Source organism: Notolepis coatsorum (genome assembly GCF_963971535.1).
Source record: "Notolepis coatsorum genome assembly, chromosome: 7".
In the NCBI taxonomy this organism is placed as follows: Eukaryota; Metazoa; Chordata; class Actinopteri; order Aulopiformes; family Paralepididae; genus Notolepis; species Notolepis coatsorum.
The window spans coordinates 115,469,673-115,495,239 of record NC_140171.1 but is presented as its reverse complement, the minus strand read 5'-3'; the positions used below and the strand labels follow the sequence as shown (position 1 = coordinate 115,495,239).

Here is a 25,567-nt window from a genome sequence, read left to right as displayed (position 1 = left end):
CATCTGCACCCAATTTAGAATTTTGATTGCCTTTTGGGAGAAAACAACTTGGGAAATAAACAGGGATTTGAAATGAACAGTGTTTGTTCATAAACTACAACTTTAGGTCAAAACACAGGGAATAAATGATGCCAAAGACCATCAACGCCCCCAGAATAGTCATTACCTCTTAGTTTTAGGTCACTTGGAGATTCATAAGCGTAATATTAAATATCCAAGTAGGGAAATAAGAAGGAAATATCGTGCAGCTGACTGGTGGAATACCATAGAGAAGATGAGATAAGATAAAAATATTCCTTTATTGATCCCTTTGGCTTTGGGGGAAATGCGGGCATCATAGCAGCATGGGGAGGGCAGAGGGGAGGTACAGGTATGGGCAGGGTAATAGTAGAAAGACATAAATATAGGCAATACAATCTGAATATAAAAATATCAGAAAAACAAACGGTGTAAACAATATAATTAAATCTGAATGTAAAGATATTACAGCAATATCTCCCCACCTCTCAAGCCCCCCCCCCACCCACACCCATCAGCAGCCTGCCCACCACCCACAAACGCCAACCCCACCATCCCAGCCAACAGCACACTACCTACGGAGACATCAGTCCCAACCCTGAACATCACTAACAGCCAGGTCAGGAGGCAGCTCTCCAAGATTAGTGTGAATAAGGCCAGAGGACCGGACAACACGAATCCCAGGGTGCTCAAAGCATGTGCGGAGCAGCTGGCAGCACCGCTCCAACATCTCTTCAACTTCTCCCTGAGGCTGGAGAGGGTGCCCACTGCCCCAGCTCTGGAAGACCTCCTGCATTGTCCTGGTGCTTAAGAAGGGACGACCCAGCACCCTCAACGACTACAGGCCAGTCTCTCTGACGTCACCCTTCCTCTTCACCCTCTATACCTCAGTCTTCTGCCACAACTCAAGTGGGTGCCACCTGCAGAAGTTCTCTGACGACTCCTCCGTCGTAAGCTACATCACCGACGACGATGAGGAGGAGTATAGAGCCCTGGTGGAGAGCTTTGTGGGGTGGAGCGACAGCAACCACCTCCAACTCAACACCAGTAAGACCAATGAGCTGGTGGTGGACTTCCGGAGGGGCAAGAAGAGGCCCCCCCCGATTCCCATCACCATCCGAGAGGATGAGGTGGAGGTGGTGGAGTCATATACGTTCTTTGGGGTACACCTGAACTATAAACTGGACTGGTCGGACAACACAGAGGCCCTCTACAGGAAGGGACAGAGCAGGCTGTTCTTCCTGAGGAGACTCAGGTCCTTCGATGTTTGCAATAGACTGCTGTAGTCATTCTACCAGTCTGTAGTGGCCAGCGTCCTCTTCTATGCTGTGGCATGCTGGGGGGGCTACATCAACTCGAGGGACACCAACAAACTGAACAAGCTGGTGAGGAAGGCTAGCTCTGTGGTGGGAGTCCAGCTGGTCAGACTAGAGGTGATGGCAGAGAGGGGGATGAGAAGGAAGCTGGCTGCTATCCTGGAGAATCCCTCCCACCCCCTCTATGACAAGCTAGTCAAGATGAGAAGCACGTTCAGTCATAGACTCATACCCCCCCGACACTCAACTAACCGCCTCGGCCAGTCCTTCATACCAGCGGCCATCAGGCTCCACAACAGTGGGCAGGGACTGCTGCCAGACATCCAACTACAACTACTAGGAACTAAAAAGGACAATAACACTACCTTGTGCATACTGCACCTTATGAGATACTGTGAATACTGTATATTTCAGTTTTTGTTAGTTAATTATATTGACTTGTTATATTGTTTACACTGCTTGTTTTTACTACCTGTACCTAATCTTAATCTTATTAGAAAAAGTAAACAAAGGTGCAGATGAGGGTCTGTATACCCTATTGGTTATATGTTAACCATTTCACTACCACACTACAGAAGGTTAACCCTTTACTATCACACTATAGATGGTTAACCGTCTGTAGGGTGATAGTAAAGGGTTAACCTTCTGTAGTGTGGTAGTGAAAGGGTTAACCATTTATCATGTGGCAGTGAAATGGTTAACCTTCTGTATTGTCGCCGTGAAAGGGTTAAGCATTTGGTAGTGCGGTAGTGAAAGTGTTAAGACTGAAGAGGCACACCTGAAAATGGATCAAATGTAACTTTTCACAATGGTGCAATCGCTCAATGGTGGCTAGTGTTGGAAAGTAATTGCTTGACTTAACATGATTCAACACAATAAAAACAAACTTTTCAAACACGTTCTGCCGACAGGCCAAATACAATGGTGGTCAAAAGGAAAGGTGTTTGTGTTTTCCCCCAAAGAGTAGGCGTGGCCGCAAAACATTCTCATTCATCATCATGATCATCATTGTATTATAAATCAATATTGTTTGATGCCTTTGAAAACTCAATTCTGTTTTTGGTGACCCATGCTAGTTCATCCTCATTGTATTATTTTATAAATCTATATTGTTTACCTTTGGAACCCTATTCTGTTTGATCATCTTTGCCTGAGGGGTTACATTTGAATTTGCATTCAAATATCATGCTGCAGAAATGACTGACAGAGTAAACGGAATGATGGTTGCCTTACATTTGATGGAGTTCGAATGAATAGAGAGAGAACAAGTAATCTACAATTCAGTTTGAAAGTGGAGTCACATGTCAGGGGCCTAATTACTGGTGCTTATTCTGATAAATTTGTAATGAGACACTCCACTATTTATGTATTTATTGACTGAAGGGAAGGATGTGTGTGTTGATGCGTGTGTCGGCATGTTTTTTTATGATTGGAATTTATCAATGAGAGCACTTGGTAGCATTGGTGTATCAGTTTTAGGGAGAGGTACAAAAAATTAAATATAAAAGAAAATGTATATTGAATTGTTTTATTTGATTGACCTGATAAAAGTATTGATTCTAAAGATTGATCTTTTAATCCTTTTTTTCAGCGGATGTGTGAAGACATGCTGTCTCTAGTTTGTCTCTAGCTCCTACGGAAACTCGGTTGACCAAATTACGTCTTTTGACAACAATGTCCGGTGCCGGTAGCATCCTGAACCCAGTGCCGTCGAGCCTGATGTAATCAATGCTGAATTGAATCTAATCCATATCAATCAATGGAAGCAGCATCAAATCGAAGAGGCTAGACCGTTACCTAGATACCCAGCCCTAATTAGCATTCAGTTTTCATTCAGTGTGTTTGTGGAGCAGACATGGAGGAATAGAGGAAAGCTTCCTGTGCTGTGAGAATGAGAATGAACTCATCTCTCTCCTCTCTCTCTCTCTCTCTCTATCTCTCTCTCTCTCTATCTCTCTCTCTCTCTCTCTCCCCTCTCTCTCTCGCTCGCTCCCTCTCGCTCCCTCCCTCTCGCTCCCTCTTTCTCTCTCTCCCTCTCTCTTCCTCTCGCTCTCTCCCTCTCGCTCTCTCCCTCTCACTCCCTCTTTCTCTCGCTCCCTCTCTCTATCTCTCTCGCTCCCTCTCTCTATCTCTCTCTCTCTTTCTCTCTCTCTCTCTGTAGTCATGTCAGGCAGACCTAGTGAAAGACAACGGTCACAAGTACTTCCTGTCAGTGCTTGCAGACAACTACATGCCTGTGAGTATCCACCAATCAACGTCACGGTTTTCGGTTCGGTTCAGTATACGTTTTTTTTATTTTTTATTTTTTGCACTCCAAAAATACCATACATCAGCATAAGATATATAGCCTAAAAATAATCCCACTTTTCAGTTATTCTCAAGGACGTAGTCATGCAAAAACTGAAAGAATGAGGCAGTTTGACATCAGGCACATTGTTTTGACAGTGACCGGTTAGAGCTAGGAGAGATTTTGGTACAGCAAGAGGGGAGGCATTGCTGATTTAAACATGCTTCTCATTTATTTGGTAAAAAAAAAAGTTTACAGCGGTTTGCCTTAAATAATGTTTGGCACACAAAGACCGAACTGACTGAAAAATATAGGCAACATTTGTCAAAGTATTAACTTAGTGCAAACAAACAAAATAATTAAACCTTTCTATTTTTTTGGCCACATTATAGACAAAGGCCATCAACATAAAGTATGCATATGGTCAACCAGCACTAGACTTTCTTATCTAAAAGGAAAAGTCACTGTTAAAATAAATAAATCATGTGTACTAAATATATATTAACTTTTTAATTGCATGAAACATTATGAAGTATTCTCTTATGCCGCTTTTCACTGCATGGTACCTAATCGACTCTCTTTTGCTTTTTGAGTGCCGTATTTGAAGGACGTCACTCAAGGAAGTAAATAGTCATCAACAGTAAGACGGCGTTGGAACCTGGAGAAGCCCTGATGATATAATATAAACTAACAGCCAATTAGTTATCTTTTGTTATCTTTTATATAAGTTATCTTTGAACTTCTGTTGTCAAGCCCGTCAATATACCCCCCCCTTCCCCACTAATGGAACTAATGTCGTGGAATCACTTCGCTGCGAGCGTTTCCACGGTTAGCTCACGGCTAACGCTAGTTAGCTTAGTTCGCGGCTAACATTAGGTAGCTTAGCTCGCGGCTAACTTAGTTACTGCCTCTCTGGGTGTGTATGTGCGTATATTTCTTTGCGCATCCCAATAACCGAACAATACACACATGCCCCGAACCGTGGAGGTTGCACCGAATGGTGTACGGTTCGAATGCGTACCATTCCACCCCTACTATATATTAGGGCTGTCCCCGACTAAGGATTTGGATGGTCGACTAGGATTGGCCAACATTTGCCGTTAGTCGACTATTGGTTGACTTAAAAAAAAGAAAAGAAAAAAAAAGTATAATATTTTTAAACTTTTTTTTTTTTTTTTTTTTTTTTATCATTCCATTTGGGCTGTGGGGGGTGCTTAACACTTTGGTTGCCTAAGGTTAAATTAATGATATACCATAGATTGCCAGCGCTATTTGTCTATGGAGAAAGTCCCCTTCTTTGCAGGGCTATAACTTTTTAAATTCTATTGCTACATTGCCATTATTAGGGCCCATTCAAAGTCCTATATGTATTGTTCATTGTGTAGCAACGTTAAACTTTTTCATTCACATATTCATAGTAAAGTATGGTCTAATGTATAAGTATGTTTTCATCTCTTTCTGCAGCTTTCTCCAGAACGTGATATATAGCCCCAAATGCATTATATTGATGATGAAATACAGTTTGATGGCAATCAGCGCGATATAAAAAATTCCAACTAGACGTACTTCTAGAAGTTACTACACGTCATCTGATGTTGACCGGATGGGCGAGGGGGCGTTTATAATTCCGTGGGCAGCGTTATACCAATCATCTAATGTGGGTCAAATGTTGATAATATCAGTTATTATCGAAGACGGTAACGTTACACGCTGAAACTCACCCCAGTCTCCGCGCGCCGTTGGGCGATCATCGTCGAGTAGAAATTTTATCATTATGGGATATATTATTACCCGGTCCATCTCCAGCTTGTATAATGGTATATACGTCCAAATCATGTTGTTTATCGAGTTATTGGCAATCGATCGCTATGTAGAGTGACGAGCTAGAGTCACGGGACATGTACCGAGTGGCCGGAAGCAATACGGACGTCTAGCAAAACCTCTAGTGCGCTTCCTGTTAAGCGCTTGCGCCGATCGGCCACCAGATGGCGCTCCTGAACCGCCAGAGAGCTCAGTGGGTCCTGCTGGTGAATCTCAGGCCAGCGGAGGGACATTATGAATCCGATCGCAGATTTTTGAAATATTGATATAAAGACGACGTACAGCGTCCCCCGGCAACTTTAGCATGGCCAGCAAAGACGTCTAAAGACGCCCCCTGGCAGTCAAAGTGTTAATGTCTGAAGGAGTCGACTGAAGGCTTCTTGTCCTCTGCAAAAGCATGCAATTGGTCCACTGATGGATACATCTTGATATTTGTCTAGTCTAGTGTGTTCATTAGATGGGTGAAATCCTCTTTCAGTGCCTCTGTGCCTGTTTTCATAGGCAGTTAGCCTCTGGTATGCGTGCCATTAGCGTTAGCCATGCTTCTAGGCCTATTTTCTTTTGGAAAGAATGATTAAAAAAAATAATAAAAAAAATTAATACTTTTTTTTTTTTTTTTTTTTATTATATTCGACTAAGAGGTTGGCCAGTCGACTACGGCTCCTTTCGACCGATTAGTCGACTAATCGATTAATAGGGGTCAGCCCTACTATATATATATATATATATATATATATATATATATATATATATATATATATATATATATATATCATAGAACACCACCTCCAGAACAGCGCGAGAAAGCTCAGTCCCATAGGATATTTTACACATCAGATTGGAGTCTATTGATTTAACATGTTCCATGTTGAAACCTGTCTGATGTGTTATTTATATGTATTTATATATATATACGGTATATATGTTTGTGTGTGTTTATATATTTCAGGCTGAGCATCGCACCATGGCTGTCTTCATATTGGCTGTTATCGTCAACAGCTACAACACCGGACAGGTACTGCAGGCGGCGCTGTGTGTACACCTTCAGAAGTGTGTGTGTGTGTGTGTGTACACCTTCAGAAGTGTGTGTGTGTGTGTGTGTGTACACCTGCAGAAGTGTGTGTGTGTACACCTGCAGAAGTGTGTGTGTTTGTGTCTGTGTACACCTGCAGAAGTGTGTGTGTGTGTACACCTGCAGAAGTGTGTGTGTGTGTGTGTGTGTGTGTACACCTGCAGAAGTGTGTGTGTTTGTGTCTGTGTACACCTGCAGAAGTGTGTGTGTGTGTGTGTGTGTGTACACCTGCAGAAGTGTGTGTGTGTACACCTGCAGAAGTGTGTGTGTGTGTGTGTACACCTGCAGAAGTGTGTGTGTGTCTGCAATGCTGTCTGAATATTTTAAAACAGCCCGTTATAGATGGTTCATTTCCTCCCGCTCACTACAACCCTTATGTGGCCCAGCTGTCACTCAGAGCTGCAGATATCACCCGCATGTACGTCCCGCCGGCTTGGTGACAGGATGGTATCTGACAGTCAGCTTCATAATCTCAGCATATTATTTTTTCTCCATCCCTACTGTGTCCGCGGTGACGGTAACACTCAAGTGTCACCACAAGTGTCACCCGGGTTCGCTCTGTGACACCTGAAGCTCTTCCCACAAGCCGCACGTCGGCCGCAGATCCTCTGCCGGAGTGTTTGTGATGTTGTAGGCGATGTACGTGCTTATGGGATATATACAGTTATACTGTATCTCTCTCTCTCTCTCTGACTCCTTTTTCTCTCTTCTTTCTTTTTCTCTCTCTCTCACTCTCCTCTTTCTCTCTCTCTCTCTAGTCTAGTCTCTGTAGTCAGTACCTATAATTACCCGTTTCTAATATAGTTATCCGAATCTAGTCGGTACCTAGAATTACCAGTTTTTAATATAGTTATCATACTGTAGTCAGTACCTAGAATTACCAGTTTTTAATATAGTTATCATACTGTATGTAGTCAGTACCTAGAATCACAAGTTTCTGGACATATCTCATGTCTTATCTTGGGCTACCATTGAAAATGTCAGTATTGTTGATTTGCTACTTCACCACTTGAATCATAGGCTGTCATACAAGACCCGCTCACACACGCACGTGCACATGCACGCACGCACGCACAGAAATGTGTCTTCCATATCCCTGTGTTTGCTTAATGTTCCTACCTCTCTCATTGACCTATAAATAATAGATGGTCCCTGGCATTACTGTGAGACACTCCCCTCTCCTCCTCCTCTTCATTATTTATCCCAACGTCCCGTCAGGAGCAGCGCTCATTACTAGGGTACACAGCAGTGGCCCATTCAGAAGGAACACATCGCCAGCCCGCCAAGCCCAAGGCCGGTCCTACTCCCAGGGTTCAGCTGGAGGGTGATGAGAGGAGAGGGGGAGGAGGAGGACCGCTGGGGGGTAACGGAGAGGCGCGTGGAGACGGCGTATGGCATTCCATCGCTGTGACTGATCAAAGATTTGTCGTTATGATGGCTGCATTCATGGGAGTCGAGGGATTCTCTGCAGCACTAAGTGGATGTGTTGTTTGGCTATTGATCTGGGTCTATGTGCCGTAGTGTGCTGCTTCTGTGGGCTGTGACGAGCGGGTGGTTTTGAGAACATCTGAGACACAGCGGAGACCGGGTCTCATTGGTGCCTGAGGGGACAGGTTGGAGTCACATTCTCCTCCTGATACACTGCTGCGCTAGTCACACACTCACAACTACAGCAGTAGTAATGTATGTATTTGTTATAGAACTTTTCATAAAGCCCTTTATCGTTAAAAAAAATAAACCCATATACCAAAAGTATATAAAGATATTGCTAAAACATGCAACATGAAACCTGGCCAATTTTCCACCATTGACTAAAAACAGACCTCTTCAAACTATATTTGAAAAAAATAAATGGAAAAGTAATGTCTTACTGTCTTTTACTATTATGTACCTTACTACTATGCTACTATACTTATACTACTACATATCATGCTAGTATACTACTATGCACTCAGAGTAACACTCAAGTTCAACACTATTTGACGAATAATGCCACTGCCAGAGATGTACCCTTCCTGCTGACTTGTTGTAAGTCGCATTGGATAAAAGGGTCAGCTAAATGACTAAATGTAAACATACTGTAAAAGCAACACAAAAGTAGTAAAAAAAAAAAAAGGCTGGTGTTTGTAGTTGTGATGGCGTGATAGTGAAGAGGAGTTGGTGGACCTCTCAGCATTGTGCCGGTGACCTGACCTAACCTGCAGAAAAAAGAAAAAAAAAGGTTTCTTCCCTCGCTTAAAAAGTGGCCTGACTGGGGCTATATTTTGCACTATATTTCCCAGCCTGAATGATCTTACCAGTCCTGCCCTGCCTACAGTGACATCATCAAGGTCCTGGGGCTATTGTTCATGTGTACAAACAACTGTCATAATCTCCTCCATCACTCACCTTTCTCTTTTAATCTCGTTCTGTTCCTCCACCTTTCCCTACTCCTCCTCCATTCTCTCCATCCCTTCCTCCCACTTCTGTTCCTGTCCCCTCAATATCCCTCTTCTATCCTCTCCAACGCCCACACCTGTCCTCCCGAACCCCCTTTGCCCCGGCCAGGAGGCGTGTCTGCAGGGCAACCTGATAGCCAACTGTCTGGAGCAGTTGTCGGACCCCCACCCCCTGCTGCGCCAGTGGGTGGCCATCTGTCTCGGGCGTATCTGGCAGAACTTTGACTCGGCCCGATGGTGCGGCGTCAGGGACAGTGCCCACGAGAAGCTGTACATCCTCCTCTCAGACCCCATTCCTGAGGTGAGCAGGGCATGCGTCTGTATGTACTGTATGTATATACTGTATATGCACAGTCAGGATACACATGTAAACAGGGGCTAGACAGATGTGCTTGTCCAGGTGTCCAGCCAGCGCAAATATCAAATGGGATTATCTGGGTTAAAGGGGTACTTCACCAAAAACCAATGTTTTATTTTGCACATAATCAATCTCACACATATCCTAAGGCTATAACGAGTTTTTGCACACATCCATTTAGTTTGACAGTTATTAAGAGGTGATGTCATCAGAGGACATTGAATCCTTGGGTTGTGTTACTTACAGCTCAATTGAATGATATAGATGAAAAATAATAGTTATTGCAATTTTTCCATCTACATTATTTCATTGAGCTGTAATTAGGGATGTCCCGATCCGATCACGTGATCGGGATCGGGGCCGATCACGTGATTTTCCAAAGATCGGGATCGACAAAAAAATAAAAATCTGGATTTTCTTTTTATTTTATATTTTTTTTATTTTAATTCAACAAACATGACCATGTTCACGTCTTAAACTCATACTGAGGCCTTAGTTTTGGTTTTAAATTGCATATCATCATTAATTTATTTATTGTCACACAGAGCAGAAGAATTTTGCCAAAACAAACCAATAGTATCCAGCTGCAGAACGGCAGACCAGCCACGCTCTCAGACCCAAATTAAAAATATATATATTTTTATTTTTATTTTTTTAATCCCAATTTCTCACATTACATTCACCCTGAATGTTGACGTTATCCAGGTGAAAAGTTAACTTCATTCAGGCGAGGCATTGCAATCCTTGACATAAATCATTTGATGTATAATTAAATCAAAGGAAATGCGTTTGGGTCTGAGAGTGTGGCTGGTCTGCCGTTCTGCAGCTGGATACTATTGGTTTGTTTTGGCAAATTTCTTCTGCTCTGTGTGACAATAAATAAATGAATGATGATATGCAATTTAAACCCAAAACTAAGGCCTCAGTATGAGTTTAAGACGTGAACATGGTCATGTTTGTTGAATAAAAAAAAAAGTAAAGAAAAATAATAATAAAAATCGGGAACGATCGGTATCGGTAGATACTCAAAATCACATGATCAGGATCGGATTGGGAGCAAAAAAACGTGATCGGGAGATCCCTAGCTGTAATTAACACAACACGAGGATTCAGTGTCCTCTGATGACATCACAGAAGGAGATATTCAAACTCATTAGCTCTGAATAACTGTCAAACTAAACGATTGTGTGCAAAACAGTTTAGAGCCTTGGGATATGTGTGAGATCATGTGCAAAATAAATCGGTGTTGAATTTCGGCAAAATGCCGCTTTAAACCTTCAAAATTAAATCAGAGGTTTTGATTTCCAAAAAACCAACCCACTAAATGGGAAGTCCCAAGTTCATGTCATTTGTACTCAACTTGACATCTGACCGGCCACCCCACTCTCACTCTCACACCGCTCACGGTTTTACCACACAGGTGTGATGATGTGAAACAGCCACATGAATATGAACCAGAGCCCCTGCAGCTCGGAGCTGCGTCTTTTGATGCTGAGCCGTCTCTGGACCTCATGGAGGGGGAGACGGAGATCGCTCTGAGTTTCACCCGGACACTCTGTGCCCTTACACACACTCTCAGCGCGTATTCAGACACACACACACACACACACACACACACATACATACAGACAGACAGACACACACGCACGCACGCACACACACACAGACACAAACACACACACACACACAGTTTTGGAGTAGGAACATCTGTTCCCAGCAGCAACATCAACCCCCCTCCCTGGGACAGACAGCTGCTTTGGCGTCAGGGGTGAAACGTGTGTGTGTGTGTGTGTGTGTGTGTGTGTGTGTGTGTGTGTGTGTGTGTGTGTGTGTGTGTGTGTGTGTGTGTGTGTGTGTGTGTGTGTGTGTGTGTGTGTGTGTGTGTGTGTGTGTGTGTGTGTGTGTGTGTGTGTGTGTGTGTGTGTGTGTGTGTGTGTGTGTGTGTGTGTGTGTGTGTGTGTGTGTGTGTGTGTGTGTGTGTGTGTGTGTGTGTGTGTGTGTGTGTGTGTGTACAATTAAAGTACAAGAAAGAGAAAAAATATTTAGTAATACAAAATAAATAAAACTGTACTATAAGAATAGACCTGGGGTGGCCAACCAGTCAGAGACTAAGAGCCACAAAAATGACTGTGGTATCACAAAGAGCCACACCATATACTGTATACCAGCGTTTCTCAACCTTTTTTTCAGTCACGGCAGCTTTCATGTGTTTATAGGTCCCACCCTCTGGCCTCTGAAGTTGCTAATGTCTTTTTAATTTTGGCCTCACAGGTACCCTGTGAGACCCACGGTTGCAAAATTAGAAAAAGAATATTTTTTAGCCATTAAAATGGTTTTAAAAAGTCTGTAAATGTTTATTAAAAATGTGTAAGCACATGTACATAGTCAATTGGTCCTGTTGTTCAGCCTCACAATGCTATAGTAAATGTGTTTATAGGTCCTGGCCTCTGAAGTTGTTAATAGGGCTGGGCGATATGGAAAAAAATCATATCGCGATAACGATATGATAATTTTATTTTATTTCTCGATATCGATAATTATCGAATTGTTATAAGTATAAAAAAAATTAAAAAAAAAAAACATTTTTTTTTTTTTTTTTTTTTTAACAACAGATGTATGTTTATTTTGCAGCAATTCTTTGTCATTGCCGCCATCTTTAGTGTTACATCCCCTCACACTCCAGTTCTCAGGCTGCAGCTGGTTTAAAAGCTAAAGTAAACCGGCTTCTCTGCTGGCTGTGGCTCCAGAGGAGTTGAACAGTTCTGGCTCTGCTAGTTTATTTTCGATCTTTTGGCGCTTTTTTGGTGGACAAACCACCGCACATGTGCACTGTGACTCGTGACTGGAGTCTAGTTCTGCTAGCACACATAGCCTACTGTGTACAGACGGTTTCAAAATGTATTTTAAATTAGAAAGCAAACAAAATAAATGGACAAGAGAAAAAGAAATCTGAATTTGGTCAGTATTGTCATTTGGACAAGCAAAGCCATTACTTTAAGTTGCAGGCAAGAAAGACAAGTCTGTCCACTGTCTCTGGTTTTAAAACTGCCCTGTTGCAGGTAAAAAAAAAAAAAAACGATTTTTCGATATTTTTTTATTCGATATCGATTATTAAAATATATCGTGATATTTATCGTTATCGTTATATCGCCCAGCCCTAGTTGTTAATGTCGTTTTTATTTGGGCCTCACAGGGTTAACCTCTTAAACCTGAGCGGTCCGGTACTGGACCGCAAATGACATCAGGCCATAAATCCATCTCTACAGAATATATGAATTAATGTTGCGTTTTCTTTTCAAATGTAGCCAAGAGTAAAGACCCTAACCCTGTCAAAACAGCAGTCAATGTGTATATTTTCAGCATTACGTTTGTTTACCAATGATTTTAACTGTTATTAGTGAAATATAAGATTATAGAAATCTCAAGGCATTGAGTCGGAAACCAGTGCATATTGATGGGAGGAAGTGGCTTTCGATGGGCTTTCTAATTTCGAAAAACTACACTACCCAGCTCACGCCAGCCCCTGACAATCATCTGATTTCTGGATTTACTTTTTTATTTCGGGATTATCTCCCACAAACCTGAATGTTATTGCCATAAAACAGAATGCAGTTAGTTTCTCTACCTTTCTGTGAACGTCTAGCAAAAAACAGTGTTGCAATCTGATGAAAAAAATTACATTATAAAAAAAAGTAACTGTACTTACAGTAGATTTCATTCACGGTTTGTGAATCACGCCTGGTGATACTAAATCCAGATTGAACTCTGCCATTGGAAAGGGGAGATTTGGCCCGATCCATAGATGTGCGACTTGGCCATAATAAGGTAATTTATAGACCTGATATTCTATAATCATATTTCAAATTGCATGTGTCCGGATTGCAGAATTCAGTATTGTATCTACAAAACCTTCTGTTTAATCATCTTCCCTTTATTAATTTGCCTAGATTTTTCAGGTCTAGTCAATTTTAGCATGGTGTTATTCACAGTCGAAGATAAAAAAAAAATTAATTGAATTGATATTCTCCTTTTGTACATTACAATTTACTCAAGCCTAGTAACAGATACAATATTTCTGACACTGGGAATACATTCCCTGAGATCCATAGATGTCCCTAGAATCAGATACCAAGAACATGCAAATGGACCATTTAAAAAAGTCTGTAAATGTTTATTCTACGTTCTTATGGAATGAATGACATTAAAAGAAAATTATAGGGGAGCTCCAGTAGCTCACCGCGTATCTCGGCGCTATTTCGACGTCGGGGACAACCGTGCGCGTCACGGATCTGGGGTACACGAGTTCGACTCCCGGACTCGCCGTATTTTCTCAGAGTGTCTTCCCCTGATCTATATCCCATTCAACCTGTTTCTGTCGGTCATGCTTGACCAGAAAAAGCGATAAACGCTAAAAAATGAAGTTAAAAAAAAAATTATAATAATAAAAAAAAAAGTATTCCTTTTAACACTTTCAGCGCCAGCCGTTTTATCCATCCTTGTAATCAATGGGCCACACTTTAAAAGAGAGGGATTTTTGCTGTGCGTCACGATGTTTGCAGGGCTATATCTATATTCTATGTTATAGCTATGGAGACAATACTATGGCTCATTTGACAGTCACTATCTATCGTCCAACATGTAAAAAATTATAAATTTCTTCATGTATACGTTCACGTGTTATCCCGTGGTAAATATTGTATAGTTTCAGAGTGATCCTGGCTAATTCCTGGAAGCTGATTATGGAGCACTATGTGAATTTTGCTAAAGTCGTTCGCGTTTCTCGCCTGGACAAGCTACTGTTTCCAAATCAAAGTTATATAATAGGTATTATGTTTCATCATGAATGCATAAAAGGGAGGGGGGGGGGTCGTTTTTTCATGCTCTGATCGCCAGCAACGGCATTCGTTTTGAATACTACATAGTACATACGTTGATCGGCGGCGGGATCGATGTGAAATCATTGTAGGATCAAGGTGGAATTGACGTCAGACGCAGGATCTGGCCGGTATTGCACTCTCTGGGTCTCAGTATGGTTTTCAACGGTAACATAGAGGTCCGTGAGACTGTATAGAATAAAAAAATCGAATATAAGAAAAAATTATAAACGATCGAAAACCCGACTATACTCAGGTTTTAGCGCTCAACGGTTGGTGAGATAACCCGACTATAGTCGTGGTAGGCCGTGAATGAGTTAAACATTACACACTCAAACACAATTTAAAAACTAGGCATTTTAAGTGTCATTTGTTTGTGTACTATAGACCTGTTCACTGTACAGTATACGTCAGACTCAGTGATCGCGCGCATCACCGGGGCAGAAAGGAACATAATCCTGGTCAGAACAACGGGCAGACTACAATATATTTGCATTTGTTAGCCATGCTAGCGATCTAAACAATCAATTCATGCCAAAGCTAGATGTGTAAAAGGTGAAGGACTCACTCACAGCCATGCTGATTTGGCTAAATGACATCCAGCCATTTTCGTTTTTAGTCAGGGGAATGCCATGGTTTCTCCATAGAGCCCTGTGTGTGTGTGTGTGTGTGTGTGTGTGTGTGTGTGTGTGTGTGTGTGTGTGTGTGTGTGTGTGTGTGTGTGTGTGTGTGTGTGTGTGTGTGTGTGTGTGTGTGTGTGTGTGTGTGTGTGTGTGTGTGTGTGTGTGTGTGTGTGTGTGTGTGTGTGTGTGTGTGTGTGTGTGTGTGTGTGTGTGTGTGTGTGTGTGTGTGTGTGTGTGTGTGTGTGTGTGTGTGTGTGTGTGTGTGTGTGTGTGTGTGTGTGTGTGTGTGTGTGTGTGTGTGTGTGTGTGTGTGTGTGTGTGTGTGTGTGTGTGTGTGTGTGTGTGTGTGTGTGTGTGTGTGTGTGCGTGTGTGCGTGTGCGCGCGTTGCCCCAGATTTTACAGATGGGAGGGGGATAGACAGAGAAATTCATTGATGAATTCAATTAAATGAACGGTCAGCAATGAGAAGGAGGCTGAGAGGTGGAGGTTGGATCAACGAATAAGCAGTTTTGAGTCGAAAGCCTGATGGGGCAAAGGCAAGATTATGCACATACACACACACACACACACACTTGGAGACAAATGTGACAAACCTTGACAGATCTTCTTAATGAGATTCTCTGTGAGCTGAGAATGTACATATGTATTTATTTAGATAATTATGTTTTGTACTGCAGAGGTATGGCTTGGTTTTAATATTTAATATAGCTGCCTCTCTTTTGAGATATGACGCATATATGAATGAGTGAACAAGACTGTACTGGAACTGCTTTATTTATTCAGCTTTATTCTGCTGGACAGTATTTTTCTCTGAAGCGTTATCTCCTGATGATCGCAGGAGGGATGATGAGGTATCTCCTGATGATCGCAAGAGGGAAGATAAGTCCTCCATATTAAAGCAGTGTCTCTGGATAATATCTTTTTAACGATTCCGGTATAGGATTTCATCGTAACTGATGTGAAATGAGTTGAGATGACGTATGGTAATGTAAATTGCTTTTACAAACAATAGTCAGTGATCTGCTTCATGTTTCCGCTCAGTTTAGAAGTTCAATATACTATGGAAAAAACCCTCCTGGTACATGGTAGGCTGGTAAGTTATACATCAAAGAGAAATACTGACATCTATGGAAAGAAAGCAGCACCTAGGGGCTACATAATACAGTGTTGATGGTTGTTAGAAAAATCGTACAGATTTTTTTTTAAAGGGGAATTCCACTCCGCCTCTCGTATTTGTAGAGAGGTTGCTTTACTACAGAGTAAAATGAGCTCCGTACATATCATCAGGCCAGAGATACTTAGCCCTAAATGACTGTGCATGCTCCAGCTTCCTGCTTTACAGAAGATGACGCTTGGGTGATAAAGGGTGGCCATCAGACAATGTCGGTCAAAAGTTGCCACTCCTACCAAACAGTACTATTGCTCTATGTGAGGTATAACACCAGTGTTCTGTGATGCTCTAGGTCAGGGATCGGCAATAGGCGGCCCGCGGGCCGAAATGGGCCCGCCAGCAATAATTTCTGGCCCGTCAGGTTATTTTGAGAATATGATGTTTATTTTACGCGCAGGAAATATTCACTCGTTGTGACGCCAGAGTGTCTTTTGAAGCTGTATCTATCTATTCATCATATCTATGGCTGTCACTATAGCCAATTGAAATGCTAGAAATGGTCACATGGACTGGGAGAACCAATGGAATTTCACTTTCACTTCCGCGTTTGGGATGCCGGCGAGCGAACGTTTGCAAAAACAAAACAAACGTCTTTGAATAACTTCTTTGCAATGCAACGGGGAAATATGATGAGCCAGAAGAGGAGCTTACGACCTATAAAGCTTATTTTAATAAACAGGTGTCATTCTTAAAATACGGGTTTATCGCAACAGGTAACTCTTGCAATAAGCAACCGGTGACTCTCGCTTGTTGACATGGCAACACGAGCAAGCAACTGTGTTCAAGTTGGGTGGGCATTCAACGCGAGTGGACATTTAACATGTTATTAACATGGATTTTGGAGGACCGAAGCAGAAACAATATCAAGTCCAGGGCAGGGCTGCCTGCATTATGCCGGTGAGTGTTGTGTTTTAATAATAATAATAATACATTCGATGTATAATACACCCGCTGTGGTGCTTAAAATCAAATGCACCCTACTGATCTCGATTTATAATGCGAGCACCTGCATTAAAATCAAATTACTGATCTGTTCATGTGTAATGCACTGTCTGAGAGGCACTTTATAATAGAAAAAAGACAGTGCAAACATGTATATGTCGTTTTTTTTTTTACAGTTAAAAAATGTTCACTTATCATTGGCCCGCCACACAATGGCTTGGGGAAAATTTGGCCCGTGGGCAAATCTAATTGGCGACCCCTGCTCTAGGTGATGAATAACACCAGTGTTCTGTGATGCTCTAGGTGAGGAATAATACCAGTGTTCTGTGATGCTCTAGGTCAGGGGTGGCCAACCAGTCGGAGACTAAGAGCCACAAAAATTAATGTGGTACCACAAAGAGCCACACCATATATACCAGCGTTTCTCAACCTCTTTTTCAGTCACAGCACCCTTCATGTGTTTATTGGTCCCACCCTCTGGCCTCAGATGTTGCTAATGTCTTTTTTATTTGGGCCTCCAAATAACCTCTTAAGCCAGAGCGGTCCGGTACTGGACCGCAAATGACATCAGGCCATAAATCCATCTCTACAGAATGTATGAATTAATGTTACGTTTTCTTTTCAAATGTAGCCAAGAGTAAAGACCCTAACCTTGTCAAAACCGCAGTCAAAGTGTATATTTTCAGCATTACGTTTGTTTACCAATGATTGTAACTGTTATTAGTGAAATATATGATTATAGAAATCTCAGGGCATTGAGTCGGAAACCGGCGCATATTGACGGGAGGAAGTGGCGCAGCCAAAAGTGAGTGTATTCTTTTGAAGGAAGAATCCCAGGGCTTTTGATGGACTTTCGAATTTTGAAAAACTACCCTACCCAGCTCACGCCAGCCCCTGTCAATCATCTGACTTCTGGATACACTTTTTTATTTCCCACAAACCTGAACGTTATTGCCATAATACAGAACACAGTTAGTTTCTCTACCTTTTTGTGAATGGCTAGCAAAAAACGGCGTTGCAATCTGATGAAAATGTTTGGAGAAATGTACATTATAAAAAAGTAACTGTACTTGTGAATCACGCCTGGTGATACTAAATCCAGATTGAATTCTGCCATTGGAAAGGGGAGATTTGGCCTGATCCATAGATGTGCGACTTGGCCATAATAAGGTCATTTATAGGCCTGATATTCTATAATCATATTTCAAATTGCATGCGGCTCGCGAGCCACAGGTTGGCCACCCCTGCTCTAGGTGAGGAATAATACCAGTTATCTGTGATGCTCTAGGTGAGGAATAACACCAGTGTTCTGTGATGCTCTATGTGAGGAATAATACCAGTTATCTGTGATGCTCTAGGTGAGGAATAATGCCAGTTATCTGTGATGCTCTAGGTGATGAATACCAGTTATCTGTGATGCTCTAGGTGATGAATAATACCAGTGCTCTGTGATGCTCTGTGAGGTGTAATACCAGTTGATTGATTGATTGATTGATTGATTGATTGATTGATTGATTGATTGAAAACTGTATTAACAGATTGCAGAATGGGTACAGTACAGTACAGCTCAATACATTTCAATTCATCATAACATATATGACATACATGACATACAGATAGACAGTACTGCTACATCTATACATTTATGACATACCAGATTTGCAAATACAGTACTGTTTGTGATACGAAAGGAGTCCAGAAAAGAGTGTATATACATTTGACGTAGAAACTGTACATTGGAGGAGGTTGGGTAGGTGGGGGGACTGTACATTGGAGGTGGTTGGGTGGGTGGGGTGGGTGGGTGGGGGACACTGTACAACTGAACAAGCAAAACTGTACATTGGAATATTGACAAGACCATACTTGGTAATTTACTGTACATTGGGGGGGTTGTGTTAGGACATTTACAGGGGCCAGTTTCGAATTGCAGTCTCCCGTAGGTGTTTTTTGAGAGTGTTTTTGAAAGTGGGTAGTGATTCACATTCCTTTACAGCAGTGGTCACCAACCTTTTTAAGCCCAAGATCACCTTTTTTTTTTGGTGAAGGCAAGATCTACCTATTGAAGCGTTGAGAGAAAAAGACAGCCACGATTGTACTTTAAACTAAATTACTTTTATTTGCCTGTATTCTAATTACATGCAATGCTTTGGTCCAACATTAAAACGTCAAAGTAGAACTATTATGTACTTTCTCACTCAGTGCTAAGTGCAGTCATCTTATGCAGCATCACTTTTCACATCAAAACAAAAGTAGAACTGTAATGTGGACTTTCTCATATTATTAACATTGACAAACATATTTACAATTAGCATTTTATAAAGTAGAACTGTAATGTGTACTTTCTCAGTCAGTGCTAAGTGCAGCATTACTTTTCACATCAAAACAAAAGTAGAACTGTAATGTGTACTTTCTCAGTCAGTGCTAAGTGCAGTCAGTGCTAAGTGCAGCATAATTTTCACATCAAAACAAAAGTAGAACTGTATGTGTACTTTCTCAGTCAGTGCTAAGTGCAGCATCACTTTTCACATCAAAACAAAGGTAGAACTGTAATGTGGACTCTCAGGGTAAGATCTAAAAAGAAAAAAAAAAGATTTTTTTTTTTTTTTTTTTTTTCATGGAAAGATCTACAGGGACAGTCTCAAAGATCGACCAGTCGATCAAGATCGACGGGTTGGTGACCACTGTAAAGTTTACAGCTTTAGGTAGGGCGTTCCACATTGATGTGGCATAATTGCGAAACGTGTTTAGTCCCTTGTTTGAGCCGAATCTGGGTTTAACATGATTTGTGGAGCTCCCTCTGGTGTTGTGATCGTGGTATTCACTGACCTTTGGGAAGTATTTTGACATGTACATGGGTACCTTGGTCGTGTAGTGTATCTTGTAGACCAGGCCCATTGTAAGTTGCTGTACTCTGTCGTCTACTCTAAGCCATCCTAGGTTGTCAAAGTGGGCAGAGGTGAGGTGGGTTCTAGGAGTAAGGTCAAGCAGTAGTCTGACCAGTTTGTTTTGAGATGTTTGTAATTTTGTTTTTAGCGCCTTTGAGGTGCTTTGGTACCATGAGGTGCAAGCATAGTCGTAGTACCCTTGAATGAGTGCTTCTGCCAGAGTCTTCAGGGTATTCTTGTTTACCAGTGAGGAGATCCGGTACAAGAATCGTGTTCGTTGGTTGACTTTTTTTATTACATTGGATGCCATTTTGTCACAGGAAAGATTTGCCTCTAGGATGGAACCCAGGTAGGTAATATCTTCTTTCCTTGTGACAATATTGTCACCCACTGTAACTGAGAAGCCGTCGGTCTTGCTGAGTTTGTTATTTGAACCGAAGAGAATGGACTCTGTTTTGCCCATGTGTAATGATAGTTTGTTATCAGCGAGCCATATGCAGATTTTGCCTAGTTCTGAGCTGAGGGTTTTTTCAACCTGTAACTTGTTCTTGTCAGAGACCAGCAGGGCTGAGTCGTCCGCAAACAGGAACAAGTTGCAGTCACAAGCTGACGACATGTCATTTGCATAAATTAGGAACAGTAGCGGACCTAGTATGCTTCCTTGTGGAACACCACAGCTCACTGTGAGGGGGGGGGATAGGGTACCGTTTACCTCCACCATCTGCTCTCTCCCCTCCAGGTAGGATTGCATCCAGCTCACTGATTGACAAGCTAAAAGCAATTGGTTTTGATAGTCTATCAGAATGGTGTGATTGACAGTGTCGAAGGCCTTTTGTAGGTCCAGCATGACCATGCCGCAGTATTTGCCCGCGTCCACCTCTTGTTTGATGTGGTCGTTTAAATAGAGAAAGCATGTGTCAGTGGAGTGGGATGTTCTGAAGCCAGATTGGAATTCGTAGATTCGATTTTTTTCCGCGAGGTATTTTTCGACCTGTTCGTATAAAAAAATTTCCATGACTGTTATCTAATGCTCTGTCACGAATAATACCAGTTATCTGTGATGCTCTATGTCAGTGGTTCTCAACAGGGGTGCCGCAGAGAGATGCCAGCGTCTCTACATTTCATAGCTCCATTTCTGCAGACCCCTCTCTGATTGGTTGAGCCCATTTCTGCAGACTCCTCTCTGATTGGTTGTTGAGCGAAGCCCCTCTCTGATTGGTTTAGCTCGTCACGCGGTAAAAGGCGGATGTAATGTTATCATATCAACTCAAGAAGATAAAAAGAAATGTACTACCAGATTCGCGTATAACGTTATTTCGCGTGACTTCGCGGTTTATTCATAACGTTATGCACATTTCACAACACAGCCAGCTGTTAGAAACTGTACATTGTAACATTATATAACATAACGTTATGTTATTTCGCGGTTTATTCACATAACGTTATATTGTTTACACTGTCTTTCTTCTATTATAACCCTCCCGAATCATATTCAGAAAGTATCACAGAGACTTCTATTGACCAAGGAATTAGTTATTATTTCGCGGTTTATTCACATAACGTTATATTGTTTACACTGTCTTTCTTCTATTATAACCCTCCCAAATCATATTCAGAAAGTGTCACAGACTTCTATTGACCAAGGAATTAGTTATTATTTCGCGGTTTATTCACATAACGTTATATTGTTTACACTGTCTTTCTTCTATTATAACCCTCCCAAATCATATTCAGAAAGTATCACAGAGACTTCTATTGACCAAGGAATTAGTTATTATTAGTAAGGCACAACATTTCCGTAGCAAACCGAAGTGACATTGACCACCAGACTCTTTCTCTTAAGGCATTAACTGGGTTAATTAATATAAATGTTACGCATTGGTTCCGAAACATGTATGTTCCAGGCTGCAATTAAAACTTTGAATCTGAGAGAGCTTTTTAATGACAACCAATTACATAATCCAACATATGTGTAAAGGCACACACAACATATTCCAGTTAACGGTATATTTTTTTAATGATTCGTTATGGCGTAATCAATACTTCCATGCGTATAAATTGCATTCGCGACCTCCATGTTTTGGGGGTAGTCATCAGAAACCTCGGATCCGGGATTCGGTTCCCATCCGTCGGGCAAGAACTGTGGGTTTTCAGCCTCTCTCTCTGGAGCTTAACGGAGTTTCGATTCCTGGCTAGAGGAGCTTGTCGCGGCTCATGCGCATGCGCACGCTCAACCAATCAGAGAGGGGTCTGCAGAAATGGAGCTCCACCAATCAGAGAGGGGTCTGCAGAAATGGAGCTACGAAATGTAGAGACGTGAGATGCCATGGGTGCTTTAAGATTTTTCCACATTTTTCCAATTTTTTTTTCCATTTTTTTTTTTTTTTTTTTTTACAGAAAATGTTCACTAAAGTGCTATCTGTTGCAGCTGCACTGTTTTCCATGAAAATACCATATTTGGATAAGTTTGACCATTTCTCAAAATCTGAAAATCATTATTTAATAAAACACAGAAAAGGATCACCAAGTTACTCTGGTAGTTACTATAAAACAAAACTTTACAGACAACATTGAGACAAAGCTTCCTGACACATCTCCATCCAAACTCTTGGAAGAACTCATTGAAATCTCATCTGATACCACCTGGAGAGCTAGTTTCAGAGTGTGGTGCTGAGTACCAAGTGTCTCATGATGCAGCAGTTAAGGTGTTGATACCATTCAGCACCACATATCTGTGTGAAGCTGGCTTTTCATCCATGACAGCTCTGAAAACAAAATATAGGGCCAAGTTGAGCCTTGAGGATGACATGCGTGTTGCCTTGTCAAAGATCTCCCCGCGTATTGACCGTATTATTAGCCAGCAGCAGCAGACCTCGCATTGAGCTAGAAATGTCCACTGAGTGAACGAGTGCTTATTTTCTGTATTTATTTATATTTTTTGAGAAATGGTAACTTGGTGATCCTTTTCTGTATTAAAATAAAATACATGATTTTCTGTTTTTTAGAAATGGTCAAACTTTTCCAAATGTGCTATGTTTATGGAGAACAGTGCAGCTGCAACAGATAGCACTTTAGTGATAATTTTCTGTAATTTTATTTAAAGAAATATGCTATTTGATTTACTACTACAAGCAGTGTAATGTCAACAGTACTAAGCCATTTAGACCTGAAACACCTGTTAATAATGCATTATATAGCCTGCATATACACACAAATGTGTTTCCCGGTTTCTTAAATAAACATTATTTTGAAAGCAAGCACTTTTGTCATCATTGTAGCAAAAAAGACAGGACCGGAAAAGTCTTTATCGTATGTAGGGGTGCCCTGGAATATTTTATTGAACACAGGGGTGCCTTGGCAGCAGAAAGGTTGAGAACCCCTGCTCTAGGTGATGAATAACACAAGTGTTCTGTGATGCTCTATGTGATGAATAATACCAGTGTTCTGTGATGCTCTATGTAATGAATAACACGAGTGTTCTGTGATACTCTATGTCAGGGCTATTCAACTGGCGGCCCGCGGGCCAGATCCGGCCCGCGGGATGATTCTGACCGGCCCGCCAAAGATTACATGATAATAAAAAAAAATAAAAAAAAAATATTTTTTTTTAATGTTTTTTTTTATTTATTTTTTGCTTTTTTCTTTTCATGTCAACGTTAACACGCACAATTGAGCCAAACGTCACTCAATTAATGACAGATTTCATTGATAAATTGAGGGAAAACTTTGCAAGTCGATTTGATGAATTTGACATGTCCAGAGAATTGATGCATTTTGTGAGCAACCCATTTGCCAATGTAGCTGCTATTTCCACAAAAGGACAAGAGTTCCTTGCATCACTTCACATTGATGAAGGTCTCCTGCAACTTGAAATAATTGACATGCAAGCATCATCTGCTCTGAAGCAGGCACTTGAGAATGAATCCACCACAACATTTTGGATAAAGTGTATTCATGTCAAGACATTCCCCAAAATAAAAACGCTGGCAATATCTGTGCTAACAATGTTTGGCTCAACATACACCTGTGAATCCAGTTTCTCTCACATGAATGCCATTAAAACAAGCAACCATGCCTCCTTGACAAATGAGCATTTGCATCACTGTTTGCGGGTAGCCCTCACTTCCTATGAACCCTCTTTCTCTGCCATTGCCCAGTCAAAGAAGTGCAATCGCTCTCATTAGATGTGTGTATGTAGGCTAGGCCTGTCTGCCCCCCACCCCCCTGATGTTTGAGAGTTAAGAGTCGACAATAAGTGCTAATAAGATGCTGTGATTTGCTGTTGTTGCACAGACATGAAGCACTTTTTCATAAGCTCAGCTGCACTACAAATGTGTTTTTTTGTTCAAGTGTTGATGTTTGAATGTTCAGATGCACATCATGCACTTGTTTGTTTTTTATTTTATTTTTATATTGAAATGTTGAAGAGGAGATGTTGCAGTTGTTGCACAGTCATAAATGAAGCACTTTTTGCAGGAGATGTAGCAGATGTGGCACATAAATGAAGCACTTTTTTTGAAAAGTATACTACTTTTGCAATGTAGTTAAAGGGGAACTATCTTATAAATGGCCTTTTTCAGTGTTTAGCATTGTTTCCTAGCTATGTGGACTTATATTAATATGATCTATGTCTCTAATTCTCATATTGGAGCATTCTTCCAATTCTCCTCTCACAATATTCACCCTCACTGAACTGAGTCATCTGAAAATGTGCTGAATTGTGATGTCAGAGAGACACCGCTGCATGATAATCAGCTGAGTTTCCACACAGTTCCCACTGTGGTTGGAGCCCAGGCTCAAAACGGCTTAAGATCTTGAGGTAGAAAAATGCTGTTTTTGAGTACTTGATTAGAAATACAAAACAATGAATTAAAAAAAAAAAAATTACAGAGGTGTTCCATAAACCCACAGGAATTGTGTAAAAGTGCCCAAATAGTGAAAGAAATAGTAAAATAGTTCCCCTTTAAATAAAAGTTGTGAAAATGTGGTTGCGTGTTGTGTCAAGTGTACATATATTCATAGCACGGGGAGACGCCGTGGCAGTCCGGCCCCTGGCCCCTTGGGTTTCTGACAATGTGGCCCCCTGAACAATTTAGTTGAATAGCCCTGCTCTATGTGATGAATAACACGAGTATTCTGTGATGCTCTAGGTCAGGGGTCAGCAACCTTTTTGACATGGAGTGCCTGTTTGAAATATAGTTGTAACTAGTGTGCCTCAACAATATTCCATGCATCGTAAAAAAAATTCTCATAATCAGGTATTTTTAATGATAATTTTTATATTATTACATCATTATTGTTATTGTTATTATTAACAATATTATTATGATGGTTGTATCAACCCTAAATCTGAGTTGGGGCGGGGGGGAATGCAATGCAGACAAACAGCTGCATACAGTGCGACCATTTCACTCACATTTGCCCATTCATTTTTGGACACATCACACACCATCGGTGTGTGTACTGTACGTGTGCTGTCATAGCTCCACCTACAGGCCTAATGGAGAACACCAGGAGAACACCAGGATGTGATTGGAGGGTGAATGTGAGGTATATCGTGTAAATAAGTTTTGATTGATCGCAAGACTACACTGTAAAAGAATTTAATAATAATAAGTTACCAGAACTTAAAAATATTGAGTTCAGTTACTGTGCATTACGGTTTTCAGTTTTCAATCCATAATAAGTTAACAGAAAAATAAGTACACAACCACATTATTTCAACCTAATAAAACTATGTTTATTGTCAACACAAGTTGAC

General features: G+C 41.3%; 1 protein-coding gene across 1 annotated transcript in view; it reads left to right on the top strand.

Moving 5' to 3' along the window:
- The window catches only part of rptor (regulatory associated protein of MTOR, complex 1), a 606,910-nt gene that overhangs the window by 353,744 nt on the left and 227,599 nt on the right, over nt 1-25,567 (top strand). The window contains 3 exon segments of the mRNA XM_084318354.1: nt 3,496-3,570; nt 6,392-6,457; nt 9,062-9,253. Of these exon segments, the coding sequence (XP_084174480.1) occupies nt 3,496-3,570; nt 6,392-6,457; nt 9,062-9,253 (333 nt within the window).